The sequence below is a fragment of the Mustelus asterias genome, unplaced genomic scaffold, assembly GCF_964213995.1.
Source record: "Mustelus asterias unplaced genomic scaffold, sMusAst1.hap1.1 HAP1_SCAFFOLD_581, whole genome shotgun sequence".
NCBI lineage: Eukaryota > Metazoa > Chordata > Chondrichthyes > Carcharhiniformes > Triakidae > Mustelus > Mustelus asterias.
Window position 1 is genome coordinate 67,504 of NW_027590531.1, and position 21,735 is coordinate 89,238.

At 46.4% G+C, this 21,735-nt stretch overlaps 1 protein-coding gene across 1 annotated transcript in view; it reads right to left on the reverse strand.

Annotated features, from left to right (window-relative positions):
- nubp1 (nucleotide binding protein 1 (MinD homolog, E. coli)) overlaps positions 1-21,735 on the reverse strand; it is a 70,540-nt gene that overhangs the window by 42,662 nt on the left and 6,143 nt on the right. The window contains exons 2-3 of the mRNA XM_078205133.1: positions 14,498-14,602; positions 14,271-14,404 (exon numbers count right to left, since the gene is read on the reverse strand). Coding sequence (XP_078061259.1) covers positions 14,271-14,404; positions 14,498-14,602 — 239 coding nt within the window. The remainder of the gene's footprint in view (positions 1-14,270; positions 14,405-14,497; positions 14,603-21,735) is intronic.

Below are 21,735 nucleotides of genomic sequence, written 5' to 3' on the forward strand. Positions count from 1 at the left end.
ATATGTGGGGTGAGGGGGATGGGACCTGGGTGGGATAGTTGTCAATGCAGGCTCGATGGGCCAAATGGCCTCCTTCTGCACAGCAGATTCGATGATTCCAGGCCGTCACCATCCTCTGGGTAAAAAGGTTTTTCCTCACATCCCCCTAATGTCAATTATCGGAAAAACCCATCTGGTTCACTCATGTCCTTTAGGGAAGGAAATCTGCCATCTTTACCTGGTCTGGCCCACATGTGACTCCAGAGCCACAGCAATGTGGTTGACTCTCAACTGCCCTCTGAAATGGCCGAGTGAGACACTCAGTTCCAGGGCAACTAGGGATGGGCAATAAATGCTGGCCCAGCCAGCGACGCCCACATCCCATAAAAGAATAAAAAAGACATGCAAGGAGTGCCATAATTTATAACTGCAAATTTCAAATGGGACACAAGGAGGAAAGGGAGGAACAACAGGACTATTTTTTCCCAACGTACAAAACTTTGAACAAAAATAAAGTAGAATTCCAAATGAGTTATCACTTTGGCCTGCAGAGGGTTCCTATGGTTTGTGGTTTGAGACCTACAGGAACAGTCAAATTATTTCTGACCATGGATATTTTTAACGCAAATCATCCTCTCCTACCCTGTTGCTAAGTAAATTACAACTCAAAATGAGTCATCAAAATAATATGCTGCAAAAGATCTAAACCATTTTGTATCTGACTGGATAGGAATTAATTTAAGCTTCCCCTGAAGCAGACACATGGCGGAACCCAATGTGCTTTGACTCCCCAAACATGAATTCAGTATAATTATAATTTTTTTAAAATGATGATTTGATGTCTTCTCCTTTGTTGTGAAAAAAAAAGTTTCTTTTAAAAGGAGCATCTTGCACTCTGTGCACTTTTAACTCAGTTTACACCACCTGCTACCCGACCAGATCAAACAAGAGACATGTCGCTGTTTGTGTCTGCAACTCTTCCACCCAAACAGGTAGCGACAGGTTTGCTCCTGCGATAATCTGGAGCCCCTTTTCATTTTATATTGCGAGGGTGTAGATTACTGCGGCAACATCCCTATAACCTTGTTTCCAACATTAGATATGGTGACGAAAGAATAAATTCATCAATCTCAAATGATTATTTCTGGTAAAGAAATACAAAATATTCATAATTGGAGCTCGCAATTTGGAGATTGTATTTGTGAAACTGTATTTAGATTTTCCTTCCTTGGTAATTGTAATTACTAGGTTATGCCCACTTTATAATGGAACGGTTTAATTAACAAAAAGTAACAAAGAACAAAGAAAATTACAGCACAGGAACAGGCCCTTCGGCCCTCCAAGCCTGCACCGACCATGCTGCCCGTCTGAACTAAAACTCTCTACCCTTCCGGGGACCGTCCCTCTATTCTCGTCCTATTCATGTATTTGTCAAGACACTCCTTAAAAGTCACTATCGTGTCCACTTCCACTACCTCCCCCGGCAGCAAGTTCCGAGCACCCACCACCCTCTGTGTAAAAAACTTGTCTCGTACATCTCCTTTAAACCTTGCCCCTCGCACCTTAAACCTGTGCCCCTTGTAATTGACTCTTCCACCCTGGGAAAAAGCTTCTGACTATCCACTCTGTCCATGCCTCTCATAATCTTGTAGACTTCTATCAAGTCACTCCTCAACCTCCGTCATTCCAGGGAGAACAAACCAAGTTTCTCCAACCTCTCCTCAAAGCTAATGCCCTCCAGACCAGGCAACATCCTGGTAAATCTTTTCTGTACCCTCTCCAAAGCTTTCACATCCTTTTGGTAGTGTGGTGACCAGAATTGAACACTATATTCCAAGTGCGGCCTAACTAATGTTCTATAAAACTGTAACACATCTTCATTGTTTAACAAGGAAGGCAGCCATCGGATATTTAATTTGGAGGGTTTGTGAAGCAGAGGATTTGCGTCCTTGCCTCTGGGCCAGAAGCTGCCAGTTCAAACCCCACTTCAGGACTTGATGGACAAGGACAGTGCGTTCATTATCCAGCCAAACAGGCTGACTTGTCAACTAGTAAATGCTTCCAACACATCCCAGCGGTAAGAGTGGGAGAGATTGGAGCCTGATGAAGGGAATTTAATCATCCTGATCACAATACTCAACATAGAGAACTAACATCTAATACTTTAACTTTAAACGAACTTTAAATAAGAAAAACTAATGAGGGCATTAAAAGACATTTGAAGTTATTCGTTAAATCTGCCAGTAACTTAGCCCAAGGTTTTCCTGTATCAGAGAATGAACTGAAATGCATGAAAAACTTAATTGCAAACAAAACTAGTTTTGGAAAATAAATTTGAAAAGCCTGCACCGACCATGCTGCCCATCTGAACTAAAACCCTCTACCCTTCCGGGGACCATCCCTCTATTCTCGTCCTATTCATGTATTTGTCAAGACACTCCTTAAAAGTCACTATCGTGTCCACTTCCACTACCTCCCCCAGCAGCAAGTTACCTTTGTGAAAAAATATTAAATAGAATTACTTCTAATTATTTTCTAAAAACATTCTGGCCACCAAGTACAGAATTCCCCACTTCAAAGTCTCTGTCATAAATATTCATCGCCCCAGACTACGACATGCATGTAAAATTGTGTGTAGTCACAGCAACTCAGAATCTTTGCTGACGACTCACAAATGTTTGTCTGAAAATAGCATAAACTGTTTCTCCATGGGGCTTGATTCCCACAATAAAGACAGCTGAAGAAAAGTAAAGTTTATTTATCAGTCACAAGTAAGGCTTACATTAACACTGCAATGAAATTACTGTGAAATTCCCCTAGTCGCCACAGTCCGGCGCCTGTTCGGGTCAATGCAAGCAACCAGCACGTCTTTCAAACTGTTGAAGGAAACCGGAGCACCCGGAGGAAACCCACGCAGACACGGGGAGAACGTGCAGACTCCACACAGACAGTGACCCAAGCCGGGAATTGAACCCGGGTCCCTGGCGCTGTGAGGCAGCAGTGCTTAACCACTCATATCCCATGAAGGAGACACAATAAAAAGCAAAGAAGGTCTTTTGATGTTCAAAGTGTCAGCGACATCCTTCCACAATGGTGTACAGATGTCAAGGGGGGAGCAGTAGTTAGGGAATGACTAATGTGACTCAGCAGAATTGTCAAAACCGTATCCACGAACGTTAACTGCAGTGACCACAATGTATCATCTGAATTTCTGCACTTTTCTCTCCAACCCGCGTCATCCTGACAACAATTCCAATAACTCTGTGGAATGATTCCGTTTTCTATTGTATTACTTTTCCCCTCATTGCTTCATTTATTTTTCATCCCTTTTTGTCCATTTGCACACAATTCCCCAAGATAAACTTGCTGACCTCCTCCCGACCTCACACAATGAGCTGCCGGACAGGAGCTAGAATCACTTCACTTCCTCTGTGGGCAGGCAGTGGCATAGTGGTATTGTCACTGGACTATTAATCCAGGGCAACGCTCTGGGCACCCGGGTTCGAATCCCGCCACGGCAGATGGTGAAATTTGAATTCAAATTTAAAAATCCGGAATTAAGAATCTACTGATGACCATGAAACCATTGTCGATTGTCGGAAAAACTCATCTGGTTCACTAATGTCCTTTAGGGAAGGAATTCTGCCGTCCTTACCTATCTAGGTTTTGATTTCATTTGATTTATTATGGGCGGCACGGTGGCACAGTGGTTAGCACTGCTGCCTCACAGCGCCAGGGACCCGGGTTCAATTCCGGCCTCGGATCACTGTCTGTGTGGAGTTTGCATGTTCTCCCCGTGTCTGCGTGGGTTTCCTCCGGGTGCTCCGGTTTCCTCCCACAGTCCAAAGATGTGCAGGTTAGGTTGATTGGCCATGCTAAATTGCCCCTTAATGCCTAGCTAGGGTAAATACGTGGTGTTATGGGAATAGAGCCTGTGTGGAACTGTGGTCAGTGCAGGCTCGATGGGCTGAATGGCCTCCTTCTGCGCTGTAGGGATTCTATGATTCTAATGTCCTTTAGGAAAGGAAATCTGCTGTCCTTGCCCGATCTGGCCTGCATGTGACTCCAGAGCCTCAGCAATGTGTTGACTTTTAACTGCCCTCTGAAATGGCCTCGCAATCCACTCAGTTCAAGGGACGATTACGGAAGAGCAACTAATGCTGTCCCAGCCAACGAAGCCCACATTCCATGAAAGAATTTTTAAAAAGCTTCACAATCAATTCTCCAATTTTGTAAGGCAGCATCTAAGTAGAACATAGAACATTACAGCACAGTACAGGCCCTTTGGCCCTCGATGTTGCGCCGACCAGTGAAACCAATCTAAAGCCCATCTAACCTACACTATTCCAATATCATCCACATGTTTATCCAATGACCATTTAAGTGCCCTTAATGTTGGCGAGTCCACTACTGCTGCAGACAGGGCATTCCATGCCCTTACTACTCTCTGAGTGAAGAACCTACCTCTCACATCTGTCCTATATCTATCACCCCTCAATTTAAAGCTATGTCCCCTTGTGCTAGCTATCACCATCCAAGGAAAAAGGCTCTCACTGTCCACCCTATCTAATCCTCTGGTTATCTTGTATGCCTCTATTAAGTCACCTCTTAACCTTATCTTTCTAACGAAAACAACCTCAAGTCCCTCAGCCTTTCCTCATACGACCTTCCCACCATACCAGGCAACATCCTGGTAAATCTCCTCTGCACCCTTTCCAGTGCATCCACATCCTTCCTATAATGCGGTGACCAGAACTGTACGCAATACTCCAAGTGCGGCCGCACCAGAGTTTTGTACAGCTGCAACATGACCTCATGGCTCCGAAACTCAATCCCTCTACCAATAAAAGCTAACACTCCGTACGCCTTCTTAACAACCCTATCAACCCGGGTGCCAACTTTCAGGGATCTATGCACATGGACACCGAGATCTCTCTGTTCATCCACACTACCAAGTATCTTACCATTAGCCCAGTACTCTGTATTCCTGTTACTCCTTCCAAAGCGAATGACCTCAGACTTTTCCACATTGAACTCCATTTGCCACCTCTCAGCCCAGCTCTGCAGCTTATCTCTGTCCCTCTGTAACCTGCAACAACCTTCCGCACTGTCCACAACTCCACCGACTTTAGTGTCATCCGCAAGTGGTACGGTTTCTCCCCTCAGCATACAATCAGAACTTGCCATGCTGTGAAACTGTGTCTGAATCCAAACTCAACTCAGTCAACATTCGTTAGTCATTAGCAGCATCAACAACCTTTGCTGACATGGAGTAACCATCTCCCAGCTCATTACACGTTGCTGCTTGAGGAGCTGGTAAATGTGAACTTCAGCCTAGGCACAGTCGCTGCCGAACCCAGAGAGAGCTGTCACTCCAATTAATTAGCTCACAAAATCAGGAGCAGAAAAACTGGTTCCCTTCAGAGATACGCGTCGTCGGGTGCAGAAGCGCTGTACACCTCCAGTTGGCTCATGTTCTATTTGTACTTCTTAATCTGTGCAGTGACTTTTTAGGAGTTAATAATGAAAAGCAGCTCCTAAGAATTGTAAAACGAGGATGGCAAATTGACATCAGCTGTTTTATAATTTAAAATCTGTGCCTTGCAACACTGCACAGTCCTTTTAAGGACAAAAGCTCCCTTTCACAACAAGGAGGCACCACCACAGTACTAAATCTCCTCCCGAGGTCCCCGCCATTACAGAAGCTGGACTTCAGTAAATTTGATTCACTCCACATGACATCAGGAAATGGCTGAGTGTATCTGATATAACAAAGGCTACGGGTTCCGAACAAAATTCCCAGCTGCAGTACTGAAGACTTGTGCTCCGGGACTAGCTGTGCCCCTAGCCACGCAGTTCCAGCACACCGGTAGCACTGGTATATACGTGACAAAGTGGCAAATTGTCTAGGTATGAAAGCAAAATACTGCGGATGCTGGGATCTGAAACCAAGAGAAAAGGCTGGAAAATCTCAGCAGGTCTGGCAGCATCTGTAAGGAGAGAAAAGAGCTGACGTTTCGAGTCCAGATGACCCTTTGTCAAAGCTAAAAGGCGTAGAAAGTGGGAGAGATTTATATTGCAGGGGGAGGGAATGAAAGATGAGTCATGGCCATAGAAACCAGGGGGAAAGACTGCGAATGGCTGTCCACAGAGAGAATAAAGGGTGAGAATGGCCAAACGGTAGAGAAGCTGTAAACTCTGACAGATGAAGATGTGGGAGGGAGGGGGTGGAATGGGACAGAGGTAGAATGTAGAAAAGGGGAAGCGGGGGGGAGAAAAGATAAGGGAAGGGGGATGAAGTAGGGGGAAAGAGTGGGGGGGGGGGGGGGGAAGAAAAATGAAGAAAGACAATAAAGAAATAAAAGGTAAATTGTCTCGGTATGTCCTGCCCCCGAAAGGCAGGACAAACTCAATCCGTCCAATTCCTGTCCTCCTCTCAATGATCAGAGAGATGGAAGGTGTCGTCAGCAGTGCTGCCAAATGGCACTTACTCACCGATGCTCAATCTGGGTTCTGCCAGGAACATTCAGCTGCAGGCCTCAGTACATCTTTGGTCCAAACATGAACGAAAGAGCTGAATTCCAGAGGTGAGATGACAATAATTGACATCAAGGCTGCATTTGACTAGGTGCAAAACAGGGAACCCTAGCAATCGTGAAGTCAGTGCAAATCGGGGGTTGACCCTGCAATGTCTGGAGTCATACCTAATATAAAGGAAGATGGCTGTGGCTATTGGAGGCCACGCATCTCAGCCCCAGGACATCCCTGCAGGAGATCCTCAAGATGGTGTGCCAAACTCAACCACCTCCAGCTGCTTCATCAGTGACCTTCCCTCCAGCACAAGGTCAGAAACGGGACATTTGCTTTTAATTGTACAATTTTCAGTTCATATCCACAACTCCTCCGGTAATGGAACAGTCCGTGCTTCCTTGTAGCAAGACCTGGACAACATGCAGGCTTACACTTACAGGCGGCGAGTAACATTCGCATTACACTAGTGCTGAGCAATGACCATCTCCAACAAGAGGGGCAGCATGGCGGCACAGTGGTTAGCACTGCTGTCTCACAGCGTGAGGGCCCTGGGTTCGATTCCCAGCTCGGGTCACTGTCTGTGTGGAGTTCGCACGTTTTCCTCGTGTCTGTGTGGGTTTCTTCCAGGTGCTCCGGTTTCCACCCACAGTCCAAAGATGTGAGGGCTCGATGGATTGGCCATGCTAAATTGCCCCTTAGTGTCAGCGGGACTAGCTAGGGTCCCGCTGACCCTTATGGGGATAGGGCCTGGATGGGATTGTGGTCAGTGCAGACTTGTTGGGCCGAACGGCCTCCTTCTGCACTGTAGGATCCTATAATTCTAAGAAGTCGTCAAATCATTGATATTCAATGGAATTACCATTGTCAAATCGCCAACAATCAACATCCTGGGGTTACCACTAACCAGAATCTGAACTGGACCAGCATATATACATATATATATATATGTATATATATACACATATACAATGGCTACAAGAGCAGGTCAGACACTGAGAATTCTGCAGCGGGTAACTTACCTCTTTAGCCTCCGAACAGTTTCACCGGCTAAGAGGCACTAGGCCGGAGTATGATGCAATTCTCCGCACTGCCTGGATAACTGCGACTCCAGCAACATTCAAAACGTACCTGCACCACCCAGGATAAAGCAGCCCACTTGATTGGCAACTCATCCACCCACCACCTTAAACAATCATTCTGTCTGCCACCATGCATGGGGGCGGCACGGTGATTAGCACTGCTGCCTCACAGCGCCAGGGAACCAGGTTCGATTCCCAGCTTGGGTCGCTGTCTGTGTGGAGTCTGCACATTCTCCCTGTGTCTGCGTGGGTTTCCTCTGGGTGCTCCGGTTTCCCCTCTCCGTCCGAAAGACGTGCTGGTTAGGGTGCATTGGCCGTGTTAAATTCTCTCTCAGTGTACCGAAACAGGTGCCGGAGTGCAGCGACTAGGGGATTTTCCCAGTAACTTCATTGCAGTGTTAATGTAAACCTACTTGTGGCTAATAAATAAACTTTAAAAACTTTCTCTGTGGATGTATCAAGGCTTCTGCAACAGCACATCCGAGCTCAACAACTCTACCACCTAGAAGGACACAAGGAACATCAGGCGGGTGAGAAGACTACTACCTCCAAATTCCCCTCCAAGGCACACACCATCCTGACTTAGGAAGATATTGCCATTCCTTCATCATTGCTGGATCAAAATCCTGGAACTCCTGACCCAACAGCCGGGTGGGTGTATCTTCACCACACAGGACTCCAGTGGTCTAAGAAGATGGCTGGCCACTATTATCTCAGCGGTATTCAGGGGTGGACAATGAATTAAAATGAATGCTGGGGTTGTCCATGACCCCCAAATTGAGTTGATAAAGAATATAGGATGATCGGGTGAGATGCGATCAGAAGTGATGTCTGATTGTGTAGAGTATTGTTACACATAGACCTGTTTGGCCACATGGTCTGTTCCTGGTCTGTAAAACTCAATGTCATTCTGTGGAAATATTTAACTTCCAAACCTCATCATTTCAATGTGCAACAAAACAGCCTCTGACTGAACAAAACCCACTGCATTTTCTAATTTCGAACTTTCTAAAGATATACGAGGCTCCACAATAACCACATGATATCAGAAACTGGAGAACAAAACCTTTCACCATATGTAGCAATTTTTAATGCCAATTTTCTCCATCACCCAACAAAGTGTTTATTCTTGTTTGATAACAACCGTCCGTGACTATTCTTCCCCTCCACTCCTTCACTAATCCCACAAGCAGCTTCGGAACAAGCCTGCACCATTGTGTCTTCTCCTCCAGCCCAAATTGCTGAAATACTTTGCTGTATTTTCTTCCTTAGCAACGCTGTTGTCAAGTGTGGTTGAGTCACGGAGAAGGGTGGGGAATGCGGCAGCCCAGCACACTGCATGGCTCACATATGTGGCCAGTTTGTTGGCATTGGCGGTGTGTTTGGAAAGATGGGTAAACACTCTGTAATGTGGGTCGATGCTGGGAGGGATTTTACTTGAACAGAAATTCTTTCTCACAGAGTCATGCCGGTGAATCACTGGAGCTTATTCTATTGTTTATTTCGCAGTTTGGAAAATAGTACAGACAACAAAGTTATGAGCGGGGGTGGAGAGGAGGCAAAGGTTTCTTTTTTGACAGATCAAATATGCATTTGCTACACACACTTAAGGGAGAGGAATGCATTTTATGCCCCACGTGATTTCGAAACAAAATGCTTTTGCAACCCTAAGTCTCGTCCTCCTATGCTGCCTAACCTAACCCGCTCATTCTTCACATCCAGAATAGATTTTAATTTCTTGAGGAGGATTTCTAGACGGCACGGTGGCAGTGGTCAGCACTGTTGCCTCACAGCGCCAGGGACCTGGGTTCAATTCCGGCCTCGGTCACTGTCTGTGTGGAGTTTGCGCGTTCTCCCCGTGTCTGCGTGGGTTTCCTCCGGGTGCTCCGGTTTCCTCCCACAGTCCGAAGGTGTGCAGGTTAGGTGGATTGGCCATGCTAGTGTCAGGGGGATTAGCAGGGTAAACGTGTGTGTTTATGGGTATAGGGCCTGGGTGGGTTTGTGGTCGGTACAGACTCGATGGCCTTCTTCTGTAGGGATTCTATGATTCTAGGTACATCCAGTAATTGGGGGGGGGGAAGGGGGGAAAATCACTGCCACAGAAGATGTAAGAAGTAATTTCAACTCATTAAAGCGATCACAGACATGGAAGCTTCAATTTATACTCAAATCAAAGCCATATTCAATACCACCAAGCAAGAACATTGAAAGCATGTTGTTTAAAAGATCAGCATTCACTAATGGGAAGCATGCTCGTTTCCGCATCCATTCTTACTACTGGGAGCTGAAGACAAACACACCTTATAGCAACACAGGAACAGGGAGGCCATTCTGTCCCTAAATTCTTTTGTTAATTTTAATTTTTCTTTGTAAGCTCTGCTGGCTCGCAGTATTTTTATTACCCATCTCTTATTGCCCTTGAGAAGGTGGTGGTGAGCTGCCTTAGAATCATAGAATCCTACAGTGCAGAAGGAGGCCATTTGGCCATCAAGACTGCAACAACCACAATCCCACCCAGGCCCTATCCCCATAACCTCATGAATTTACCCTAGCTAGTCCCCCTAACACTAAGGGGCAATTTGGCATGGCCAATTCACCTAACCCGCACATCTTTGGACTGTGGGAGGAAACCGGAGCACCCGGAGGAAACCCACGCAGACACGGGGAGAATGTGCAAACTCCACACACTCAGTGACCCGAGCCGGGAATTGATCCCAGGTCCCTGAAGCTGTGAGGCAGCAGTGCCAGCCACTGCAATCCATGCGGTGTAGGTACCCACTGTGCTGTTAGGGAGGGAGTGCCAGGATTTTGACCCAGCGACAGTGAAGGAGCAGTGATATATTTCCAATTCAAGGTGATGTGTGGCTTGGAGAGATTTCCCAGCTGGTGGCGTTCCCAGATATCTGCTGCCCTTGTCCTTCTAAATGGTAGAGGTCACAGTTTGTTCCACCATTGTATTAGATCATGGCTGATCTGTATTCTAACTTCATCAACCCGTGCCTTGGTTCCATACCCATTGAGAAACAAAAAGCTATCCATCTCAGATTTAGAATTATTCATTGAGATATAGAACATAGAACATAGAACAGTACAGCACAGAACAGGCCCTTCGGCCCACGATGTTGTGCCAAGCTTTATCTGAAACCAAGATCAAGCTATCCCACTCCCTATCATCCTGGTGTGCTCCATGTGCCTATCCAATAACCGTTTAAATGTTCCTAAAGTGTCTGACTCCACTATCATTGCAGGCAGTCCATTCCACACCCCAACCACTCTCTGCGTAAAGAACCTACCTCTGATATCCTTCCTATATCTCCCACCATGAACCCTATAGTTATGCCCGCTTGTAATAGCTCCATCCACCAGAGGAAATAGTCTTTGAACGTTCACTCTATCTATCCCCTTCATCATTTTATAAACCTCTATTAAGTCTCCCCTCAGCCTCCTCCGCTCCAGAGAGAACAGCCCTAGCTCCCTCAACCTTTCCTCATAAGACCGTCCCTCCAAACCAGGCAGCATCCTGGTAAATCTCCTCTGCACTCTTTCCAGCGCTTCCACATCCTTCTTATAGTGAGGTGACCAGAACTGCACACAATATTCCAAATGTGGTCTCACCAAAGTCCTGTACAGTTGCAGCATAACCCCACGGCTCTTAAACTCCAACCCCCTGTTAATAAAAGCTAACACACTATAGGCCTTCTTCACAGCTGTATCCACTTGAGTGGCAACCTTTAGAGATCTGTGGATATGGACCCCAAGATCTCTCTGTTCCTCCACAGTCTTCAGAACCCTACCTTTGACACTGTAATCCACATTTAAATTAGTCCTACCAAAATGAATCACCTCACATTTATCAGGGTTAAACTCCATTTGCCATTTTTCAGCCCAGCTTTGCATCCTATCTATGTCGCTTTGCAGCCTACAACAGCCCTCCACCTCATCCACTACTCCACCAATCTTGGTGTCATCAGCAAATTTACTGATCCAACCTTCAGCCCCCTCCTCTAAGTCATTAATAAAAATCACAAAGAGCAGAGGACCAAGCACTGATCCCTGCGGCACTCCACTAGCAACCTACCTCCAATCCGAAAATTTTCCATCCACCACCACCCTCTGTCTTCGATCAGACGTGATGTGGAGATTTGCTACCAAATAAACCTGTTGGACTTTAACCTGGTGTTGTGAGACTTCTTACTGTGTTCGATCAGACAGCCAGATATAACAACAACTTTCATTTTTATAGCACCAGAGCGCTGATTGACACAGATTTGAGTGTTGAGTTCACAGTCAAGGAGAGGAAAGGGAGGTTGGGGATGGGCAATAACTGCGGGATTAAGGGTAAGTTTTCTGAGGAATGGTAATAGTAGATTTGAATGCGAGAAGAACATGATCTGAAGGAGAACTGGGGCCAAGGGGCAAAGTTGGGGGTTAGAGTTTGGTGGGAATAGGATCATGGGAATTTCTTCAGCCAGAGTGAATCTGTGGAACTCAGTGCCAGAGAAGGCTGTGGAGGCCAGCTCATTGAGTGTCTTTAAGACAGAGATGGATAGGTTCTTGATTAAAATGGGGATCAAGGGTTACGGGGAAAAGGCAGGAGAATGGGGATGAGAATCATATCAGCCATGATTGAATGGCGGAGCAGACTCGATGGGCCGAATGGCCTAATTCTGCTCCTATATCTTATGGAGAAACGGTGGGTCTCATGGACAAAATCATCTCAAAGAGGGCATGAGGAGGAAGGAGAGGATTCCAGTTGGGGTTAAAGCAGGGGGTAGGTAGCCTTACAGACAGTTAGGGGGTGAAAGCATCAGAGGCAGTAGAATGAATGGTCTCCAACCTAGTGACGAAGAAATCCATGAACTCCTTGTTGTTGGAGATGAAGGTGAAGGAGGCAAGAGAAAGAGATTTAAGTAAATGGATTGTAGTGGAGAAGAGAAACCAGGGGTTTGCAGGGTGACTCTGGAGTGGTTTGCAGTATGACCCAATCGTGCATCCAGAGCTGGCAATCGATGGTTAAACCAGTTGTCTGCGTTGTTCAATCTGAGTGCTTTGTACCGAGAGTGAGTAGAAATGAGGACTATATCCAGGAGGGGTCAACCAGGGTGAGACAGTAATGGCTCGAATGAGAACTAGGGTATCAAAGAGGGAAGTGGGGTTGTGATGGAGCAGATTGCTGGCTGCAGAAATGTGGTGAATGGAGGGGCAAAGGCTTGATAGTTGGAGATTTGAAAGTGCATTTGTGGGTGACTTGAGGGGAATTTTTTTCCTAGGGCTGGATACAGAAGGAAGTGGGCTTAGGAGGCTGAAGATGGATCTGGTTACAAGGAGCTGAGGTGGCCTTATCTCTGCCTGGCTCAATGGAAGTAGAGAGGCCACGTGAGAGGGTGGAGTTGAGGGGGTGGTCATGAATATGGGTAGAGGAGCTTAGATGCAAGAAGAAATTAAGGGAGGATAGGAGAACTCAAACATAACGAATTGAGATGGAACTGGAAATCATCTCAGATAATCAGTTGTTCATTGCAGAGGCTGAGGGTGATGTAGTGAAGGTATCTCTGTAGGAAACAAAGCATGGTACCCTGATTGAATTTTTTTGAATTTTATTTATTAGTGTCACAAGTAGGCTTACATTAACACTGCAATGAAGTTACAGTGAAATTCCCCTTGTCGCCACACTCCGGCACCTGTTTGGGTACACTGAGGGAGAATTTAGCATGGTCGATGAACCTAACCAGCGCGTTTCGGACCGTGGGAGGAAACCGGAGCACCCGGAGGAAACCCATGCAGACACGGGGAGAACATGCAAACTCCGCACAGACAGTGACCCGAGCCGGGAATCGAACCCGGGTCCCTGGCGCTGCGAGGCAGCAGTGCTAGCCACTGTGCCGAGAACGAGAATTTTAAACTGAGAATGGAGAGGCGAGATGTTCGAAAGGAGGTGGTCTCCAAAGAGCAGAGGGCAGATCAAGGTGCGATTTGGGCGTGGCAAGCAGTGAAAGGTATGGTTAGTAGAGGCAGCTTCATCAAGGGAGAAGGTGTCATCACCATCAGCCAGGTACCGCCAAGAGCATGGTGTCAACACAATAAACCCATGGATAGCAGAAGCCGTGTTGACAAGTGAATGTTCATTCTGAAGGGAAATGCCAGTGGGGCGGTGAAAGCCTATCCACTGGCAAAGCAGCTTGGGACGCCTGGGGTCACTGCTGTAAAGGAGGCAACAAAGGATGCCTTGATAGGCCCTCCGAAGAGGAAAGCTGGAGGCTTATCGAAGAGGAATCAAGCCTGTGACGGCTGCAAGAGAGTGGGGAGGTGGAGGGGAAATGAAGGGTTGAGGTAGGGATTTGGGAGGACAGCATACGCGAAAATGGAGAAATGAAAGGCTTGACAAGGAAAGAGAGGCCTAAGAGGAGTATAGAGAAAAGAGTAAGAGGAGGGGAGAAAAAGAGGAAATTGAAGTTGTGCATGCAAGTCCGGAGCAGCAGGAGATAAGCCTCTTCTACTGCTTTGCAAATGTTTACAGGAAATAGAATTTACCTTTCAATCGAAGGTTCAAAGCTTACGAAGAACAACAATTTACACAGAAACATGCAGGTCCTAAGGAAAGCACGTTCTTTCAAAATCAGATCTATTATTCTCCACATGTTGGGAGTTATAAAATGAAGAAATCAAAGAGTGACTCTGTACCTGGTTTGTGTCATCACTCGCTATCCCGTGAGCTAAGTGTGCACTGAAAGTGCTCTTGCCAACACCTCCTTTTCCAGATAAGACCAGGATTTTATGCTTAACAGATGCCATCTTCTCCTTAATCTCCTGAATGGCTGCAGAGTGAAGACAAATAGAGGAATCTCACATTCCGGACAATACTCACATTAATTGCTTTGTGACGAGTAAAATTACTCTTGAAAATCTACCTGGATCCGGAGCTTTTGCAGCACCTGAAGCACATAGAGCTTGATTTGGACAACCCTGACAGGCTGAAACCTTCCCGGCGTTATCGCTGTCTGTTCCCGGACAATCTAGAACAAAAATAGAAGAAAATAGAGTTCAGATTAATGAGGGGGGAAATCGCAGAGAGACTTATAAAATTCTAACAGGACTAGACAGGGTAGATGCAGGGAGGATGTTCCCGATGGTGGGGGAGTCCAGAACCAGGGGTCACAGTCTGAGGATTCGGGGTAGACCATTTAGGACAGAGGTGAGGAGACATTTCTTCACCCAAAGCATGGTGAGCCTGTGGAATTCATTACCACAGGAAGTAATTGATGCCAAAACATTGACTATATTCAAGAGGCGGCTGGATATAGCACTTGGGATGAATGGGATCAAAGGTTATGGGGAGAAAGCAGGATTAGGCTGTTGAGTTGGACAATCAGCCATGATCGTGATAAATGGCAGAGCAGGCACGGAGGGCCAAATGGCCTCCTCCTACTCCTATCTTCTGTGTTTCTATCTACGGCCACTGATGTACAACAGATAATAACACCTAATATCCCACTGTAACTATCAGAGCACAGGGCAGGTGCAGTGCATTGACAGAAAAGATTATAGTTACATTGGGCAGGATTTTCCGCTGCCTCCTCCCAAAACAGCATGTTTTCCGGGAGCAGCCCACCCCACCATTGGTCGGATCATCCGGTCTACGGGGTTTTGCGTGTACCCCATCCTCCGCCACTGGGGATCCCACCCTGGGACCGGAGGATCCCGCCGGCAGGAAGCACCGAAAAATTCCGCCCATTACCTACCAGATACAAGGAGAAGCCAGCATGTGTAAGACTTCCTCGGATGTTTTATTATTTTGAAAATGGAAGTGGGCCGCCGTGCTTGGTGGGGTGGCATCATGCTGGGGGTGAAGAAAATGGTGGAGGATAATCCATTCAAGGTAGAGACTGGTGGGGGTGAAAGGTGAAGGCAAGGGGAACCCTATCAGGGGTGTGGTGGGGGGGTGGTAAATAGGGAACTAAAGAGTGGAAAATGGAATGGACACGATCAAGGGCCCTGTCAACCATGGAATTGTGGAATCCTTGATTGAGTAGAAAGGATGACATCGGAAGCATTGGTACGGGAACTGCAGGATGCCTGGCTGAGCGCCAAGGCAGATGAAATACAGGGATACGCAGACATAAACAACTTGAAACGGTTCTATAAAGCCCTCAACACTCTCGACGGACCTCAATCTCTCAGGAGTTCCCCCCTCCTGAGTACAGATGGTACAACTCTCATTACAGAGGGCTCAGATCCTGCAGAGATGGGCTGAACACTTTGAAGCCGTCCTCAACCAACCGTCATCTATTAACGATGAGGCGATAGACAGGATTCCCCAGGTCAATATCAACAGCGCCATGGATGACCCACCGGTAGTAGCCGAAGTCACAAAAGCTGTTAGCCAGCCATCTAGTGGCAAAGCCCCAGGGACAGACGCCATACCCGCAGAGATCTACAAAGCTGCTGGTCCTGTACTTATCGAGAAGCTCACCCAGTTGTTCCAGTCCTTTTGGAAGCAAAGATCCATTCCTCAGGAACTTAAAGTTGCTTCCATCGTACACCTCTACAAGAGGAAGGGCAATCGGCAAGTATGCGACAACCATCGAGGAATCTCACTGCTCTCCATCGCAGGAAAAACCCTCGCAATCGTCTGGTCACTCATCTGGAGCTGGGCCTGCCTCCAGAGTCACAGTGTGGCTTCCGCAAAGGTCACGGGACTATTGACATGATTTTTGCCGCGCGCCAACTTCAGGAGAAGTGTCAGGAGCAGAATCGCGAGCTCTACACAATCTTTGTTGACCTCGCGAAAGCCTTCAACACTGTCAGCCGACAAGGCCTGTGGAGGATCATGTCAAAGTTCGGCTGCCCCCCCAAATTCATTCAGATGGAAGGCCAGTTCCATGATGGCCAGAGTACTGGACGGCGGAGAATCCTCTGAGGCATTCCCAGTCACCAATGGTGTCAAACAGGGCTGTGTGCTCGCACCCACACTGTTCAGCACGATGTTTACTGCCATGCTGAATGATGCCTTTCAGGGCAGTGTTGCTGGAATCAGCCTTAAGTACAGAGTGGATGAGAAGCTCTTCAACCTGAGAAGACTTCAAGCTATTACCAAAGTGAAGGAGACTGTTCTGAGAGACTTCCTCTTTGCCGATGACTGCGCCCTGTATACTGGCTCAGAGCCAGAGATGCAAGCCGGTATGGACAAATTTTCCACCGATTGTGACAACTTTGGACTCACTATCAAGATTAAAAAGACCGAAGTCATGCACCAGCCTGCTCCTCATGCACCGTACACAGAGCCTATAATCACAATCAAAGGGCGGAAACTACAGGCAGTGGACCAGTTCACTTAACTTGGCAGCACCCTTTCCCGAGCAGTGACTATTGATACAGAAGTTAACTGCAGAATAGCAAAGGCAAGTTCTGCTTTCGGTAGACTGCGTTCCACTGTATGGGAACGTTGAGGAATCGGCCCACCAACCAAACTGAAGGTCTACAGCGCCGTGGTACTCACTACCCTCCTGTGTGCCTGTGAAACATGGACTGTGTATTGAAGGCATGCAAGACAGCTCAATCATTTCCACATGACTTGTCTTTGCAGTATATTACGCATCAGATGGCAAGACAAAGTACCAGACACTGAAGTTCTCTCTAGAGCAAGTCTACCATCAGTCCACACACTGCTGATGAGAGCACAGGCCCGGTGGGCAGGTCAAATCATCCGTATGTCGGACGAGCGCATACCCAAGCAGCTCCTTTTTGGGGAACTCTCTGCTGGAAGACGCACGCATGAAGGGCAGAAGAAATGTCACAAGGCCTCCCTGAAGTCGCTTGACATAGACACGACCACCTGGGAAACGCTGGCACAAAACCGCCCTACCTGGCACTGCCTCATTCACAAGGGTTGTCAAGCTTACGAAGTAAGGTGCAATGCTGAAGCACAACTTAAGCGCGAGCTGCGCAAGTCCAGAGCCACCAGCGCAACAACTACAGCGCATACACAAGCCTGCCCAATATGTGCCAGTACATTCCGTGCCCGAATTGGTCTGATCAGTCATCTCCGACACACCGCATCCAGCCTCATAATGACTAATGCTGTCGAGGTCCTCATCGACGACGATGGACGAACAACAACAACAACGGGAACTGGCATCATCAAAACAGATGCAACAGAGACAGAGAAACTGGGAGAATGGAAGAGAGTCCTTACAGGAAGTGGGAAGAAGGAATTATATTCATAAAAGCTACGGGAGTCAGTAGGCTTATTGTGAATATTGTTCGATAGCCTGTCCCAAGAAATGGAGATAGAGAAATCGTAAATTTGATGGTGGACTACGCGATGAAAATTAAAAGCGACATTGATTGAATTTTCTAGTCCAGGGAGCGGTGGGACAAGATATGGTGTGGACAGGGATTAAATAGGCCACTGTTCTAAGCAGAAGCAAAGGGCCCCAGCCATTCTGGGGAGGGTGGAAAGGAGATATATCAATCAATCTCCCACTGCATTCCCCACAGTCAGAAATAGGCTGAGCCTTCAGGTGAAGCAACAATAGAAGGCAGAGAATATCTGGGCCAGAACATGCAAATATAACTCAATATTCATTTTAATTCATATATTGAGGCCTTAGGTGCATTGGCCATGCTAAATTCTCCCTCAGTATCCGAACAGGCATCGGAGCGTGGCAACTAGAGGACTATGGACAGCGCCAGGGACCTGGGTTCAATTCTGGCCTGGGGTCACTGTCTGTGTGGAGTTTGCACATTCTCCCCGTGTCTGCATGGGTTTCCTCCGGGGGCTCCGGTTTCCTCCCACAATCCAAAGATGTGCAGGTTAGGTTGATTGGCCATGCTAAATTGCCCCTTAGTGTCAGGGGGATTAGCAGGATAAATATGTGGGGTTGCGGAAATAGGGCCTGGGTGGGATTGTGGTCGGTGCAGACACGATGGGCCAAATGGCTTCCTTCTGCACTGTAGGGATTCTATGATTTTGAGAGTGACTTCATTGCAGTGTTAATGTGTGCCTACTTGTAACATTAATAAATAAACTTTAAAAAACTTATTCCTATATTCACATTTATATTGCCACGGCAGATTTGTCACATTATAGTCGCACCTTTCCTCCAACTAGTGGCATTAAAGCATCTCTAAAGAATGAAGTGAGCCAGGAAGAATGTACGCATTCCATGCAGAGTTTACACAGGTATTTCCTTTAGGAATGTGGATACAGGGGTTTATAATAAAAATGGTTCACTAAAAGTCTACAAATGCACATTATTAATATACTAGCTTATTTGGCACACGTCTTGGCAAGTCCAAGTTCCTCCTTTCTCAACACCTATCAGCTCCATCAACTCCACTTGCCCCCACTCAATCACACCTTACGCTCTCAATAGTCTGCGATCTCTCTCTCTCAGCTTTTTGTAACTGCCCTCGTTTCCTTGTTCAACATTTCCCTCCTCACCAACCCTCATCTCTGGTGTTCTCTCAGCCGCTCCTTCACTCAATCCCATTTCACCTGGTTGCTCTCAACTCTTTCTCATTCTTTTTCCAGCTGCCAACTCCTTTTCTCTCCCGAATATCTGAGTCTAATCCCCTCCCCACTTATTCATCGCTCCTTTTTTCCGATATGTTTTTTTAATTCATTCGTGGGACATGTGCGTTGCTGGCTTTCCAGCATTTATTGCCTATCCCTAGTAGCCTGAGGGCAGTTGAGAGTCAACCACATTGCTGTGGCTCTGGATTCACTTGTAGCTCGGAAAAGCAGCCAGCATAATTAAGGACCCCACGCACCCCGGACATTCTCTCTTCTACCTTCTTCCGTTGGGAAAAAGATACAAAAGTCTGAGGTCACGTACCAACCGACTCAAGAACAGCTTCTTCCCTAGTGCTGTCAGACTTTTGAATGGACCTACCTCGCACTAAGTTGATCTTTCTCTACGCCCTAGCTATGACTGTAACACTCCTTTCCTTCTCTATGAATGGTATGCTTTGTCTGTATAGCATGCTGGAAAAAATACTTTTCACTGTATACTAATACATGTGACAATAATAAATCAAATCAAAGCCCAGACCAGGTAAGGACGGCAGATTTCCTTCCCTAGAGGACATTAGTGAACAAGATGGGTTTTTCTGACAATCGACAATGGTTTCATGGTCATCAGTAGATTCTTAATTCCAGATTTTTAAATTTGAATTCAAATTCCACCATCTGCCGTGGCGGGATTCGAACCCGGGTCCCTGGAACATTAGCTGAGTTTCTGGATTAATAGTCTAGCGATAGTACCACTAGGCCATTGCCTCCTCTTAATGTGTGTCACATGCTGCTTTCAAATCTCAACAACTTCCAACAATTCGAAATCGGAATCAGGAAACTGCTTTTCCATTCAAGACTTTCTGTGCATGGATCACTAACAGAAGTTCAAACCTCTGTGTTGCAGGGATAATCCCTTAGCAAAGTCAACTTCTGTCAAAATACAGCTGGAGATAACTATTTGGCACCAAAATTCAACTGGGTTCTGTCAATACCGGACATTGAACAAAGATTCACATATTTTGCTTTCTCAGCTTAACAAACTTTCTGAAGTTTTCTTTGCAACAGAAACAAAAGTTGCAATAGGCGTGTCATTAACACACCACCCATTTTTCCTGAGAATCATAGAATCCCTACAGGAGGAGGCCATTTGGCCCATAGGGCACTGACCACAATCCCAGCCAGGCCCTATTCCCATGGCCCCTGCTATTCCCTTGACATTAGGGTCAATTTAGCACGGCCAATCCACCTAATCCGCACATCTTTGGACTGTGAGAAGAAACCAGAGCACCCAAAGGAAACCCACGCAGGCACAGGGAGAACATGCAGACTCCACACAGACAGTGAACCGAGGCCGGAATTGATCCCGGGTCCCTGGCGCCGTGAGCCAGCAGTACTAACCACTGTGCCACCCCGAGACACGTTCTTTTAAAAAGTTCAAAATAGATTAGACCTCAATTACGCTTATGAAATGTGCCCTGTTGCTTTTCAAATTATTACAGACAGTGCTAGAAACTGAAGGCAAATATCAGATCAGTACAATGACCTGGGAAGAGCCTGGGAACATTCATGTCCTGCACATGTCCAAACAGCACAACCCCAATTCACTCAGTGAATCCACACCCTAAGCAGAAACATCAACTCCATCTTCACACTTCTTGGGAGAGACTGAAATCTTCAAACCAAGACTGCAATGGAGGTATCAAAACTCCAACTCAACAAATACATCTAATCATCTTTTGCTCTGAAACACGTCATTGCTATTTTGATTAAGCCCTCATTAGAAACTTCAGTTGCAAAATGAGCAATTTGTAGAAATCTGTGAGCCGGTTGTAAAGGAAGAGGAGTTTCTGAAGGCAGGGCCCATGTTAAATGTAGACATAGGAACTTATAATTTGCAGCAATATGAAAACAATAAATTATGTGCTACAGACATGAAGTACACAGCTATACAAGATTATAGATATATCTCGTGGCAGAAAGCACTACGAATATGAGGATTTGTTGTCTTATCCCATGTACAATGTGTTATCTGACATTGAGTTATGGGGCAGAATTTTACGTTCCTCCCCAAGGCAGGTTCTGAGGTAGGGGGGCAAAGCATAAATGTGAACAGGATTCCCCCAGGAACCTGCCTGCCCAAGGGGAGAGACGACCTCTGTGAGAGCATCAATCGCTCACCATCTTTAAATTTCCACCCATGGTGACTCATCAAGGGAAATGTTATTGTGCATTATTGTACCTGTTGTATGAGTTAAATAACTGCGTATATTTGCATGGAAAGTGTAAATCAACTACTTTATTATTTCAATAATCCACCTTACCATGTAACTGATGTTAATTCATTTACTAATAAAAAGTGTTGGGAGGTGTCCAAGCATGCAGGTCAGTATGAAATAGGGTATGTCACGGTCAAGATGTGATGGAAAATATTTATATATATCTTCATCAACTGGAATACTTTATAAAGACTTTTTTTGTGTGCTGGTCAGAATGTAAAATTGTTGAGCTGACAAAATGTCATAGAATCATAGAACCCTACAGTGCAGGTGGAAGCTTTTTGGCCCATCGAGCCTGCACCGACAACGATCCCACCAAAGTCCTATCCCCATAACTCCATGAATTTACCCCGCT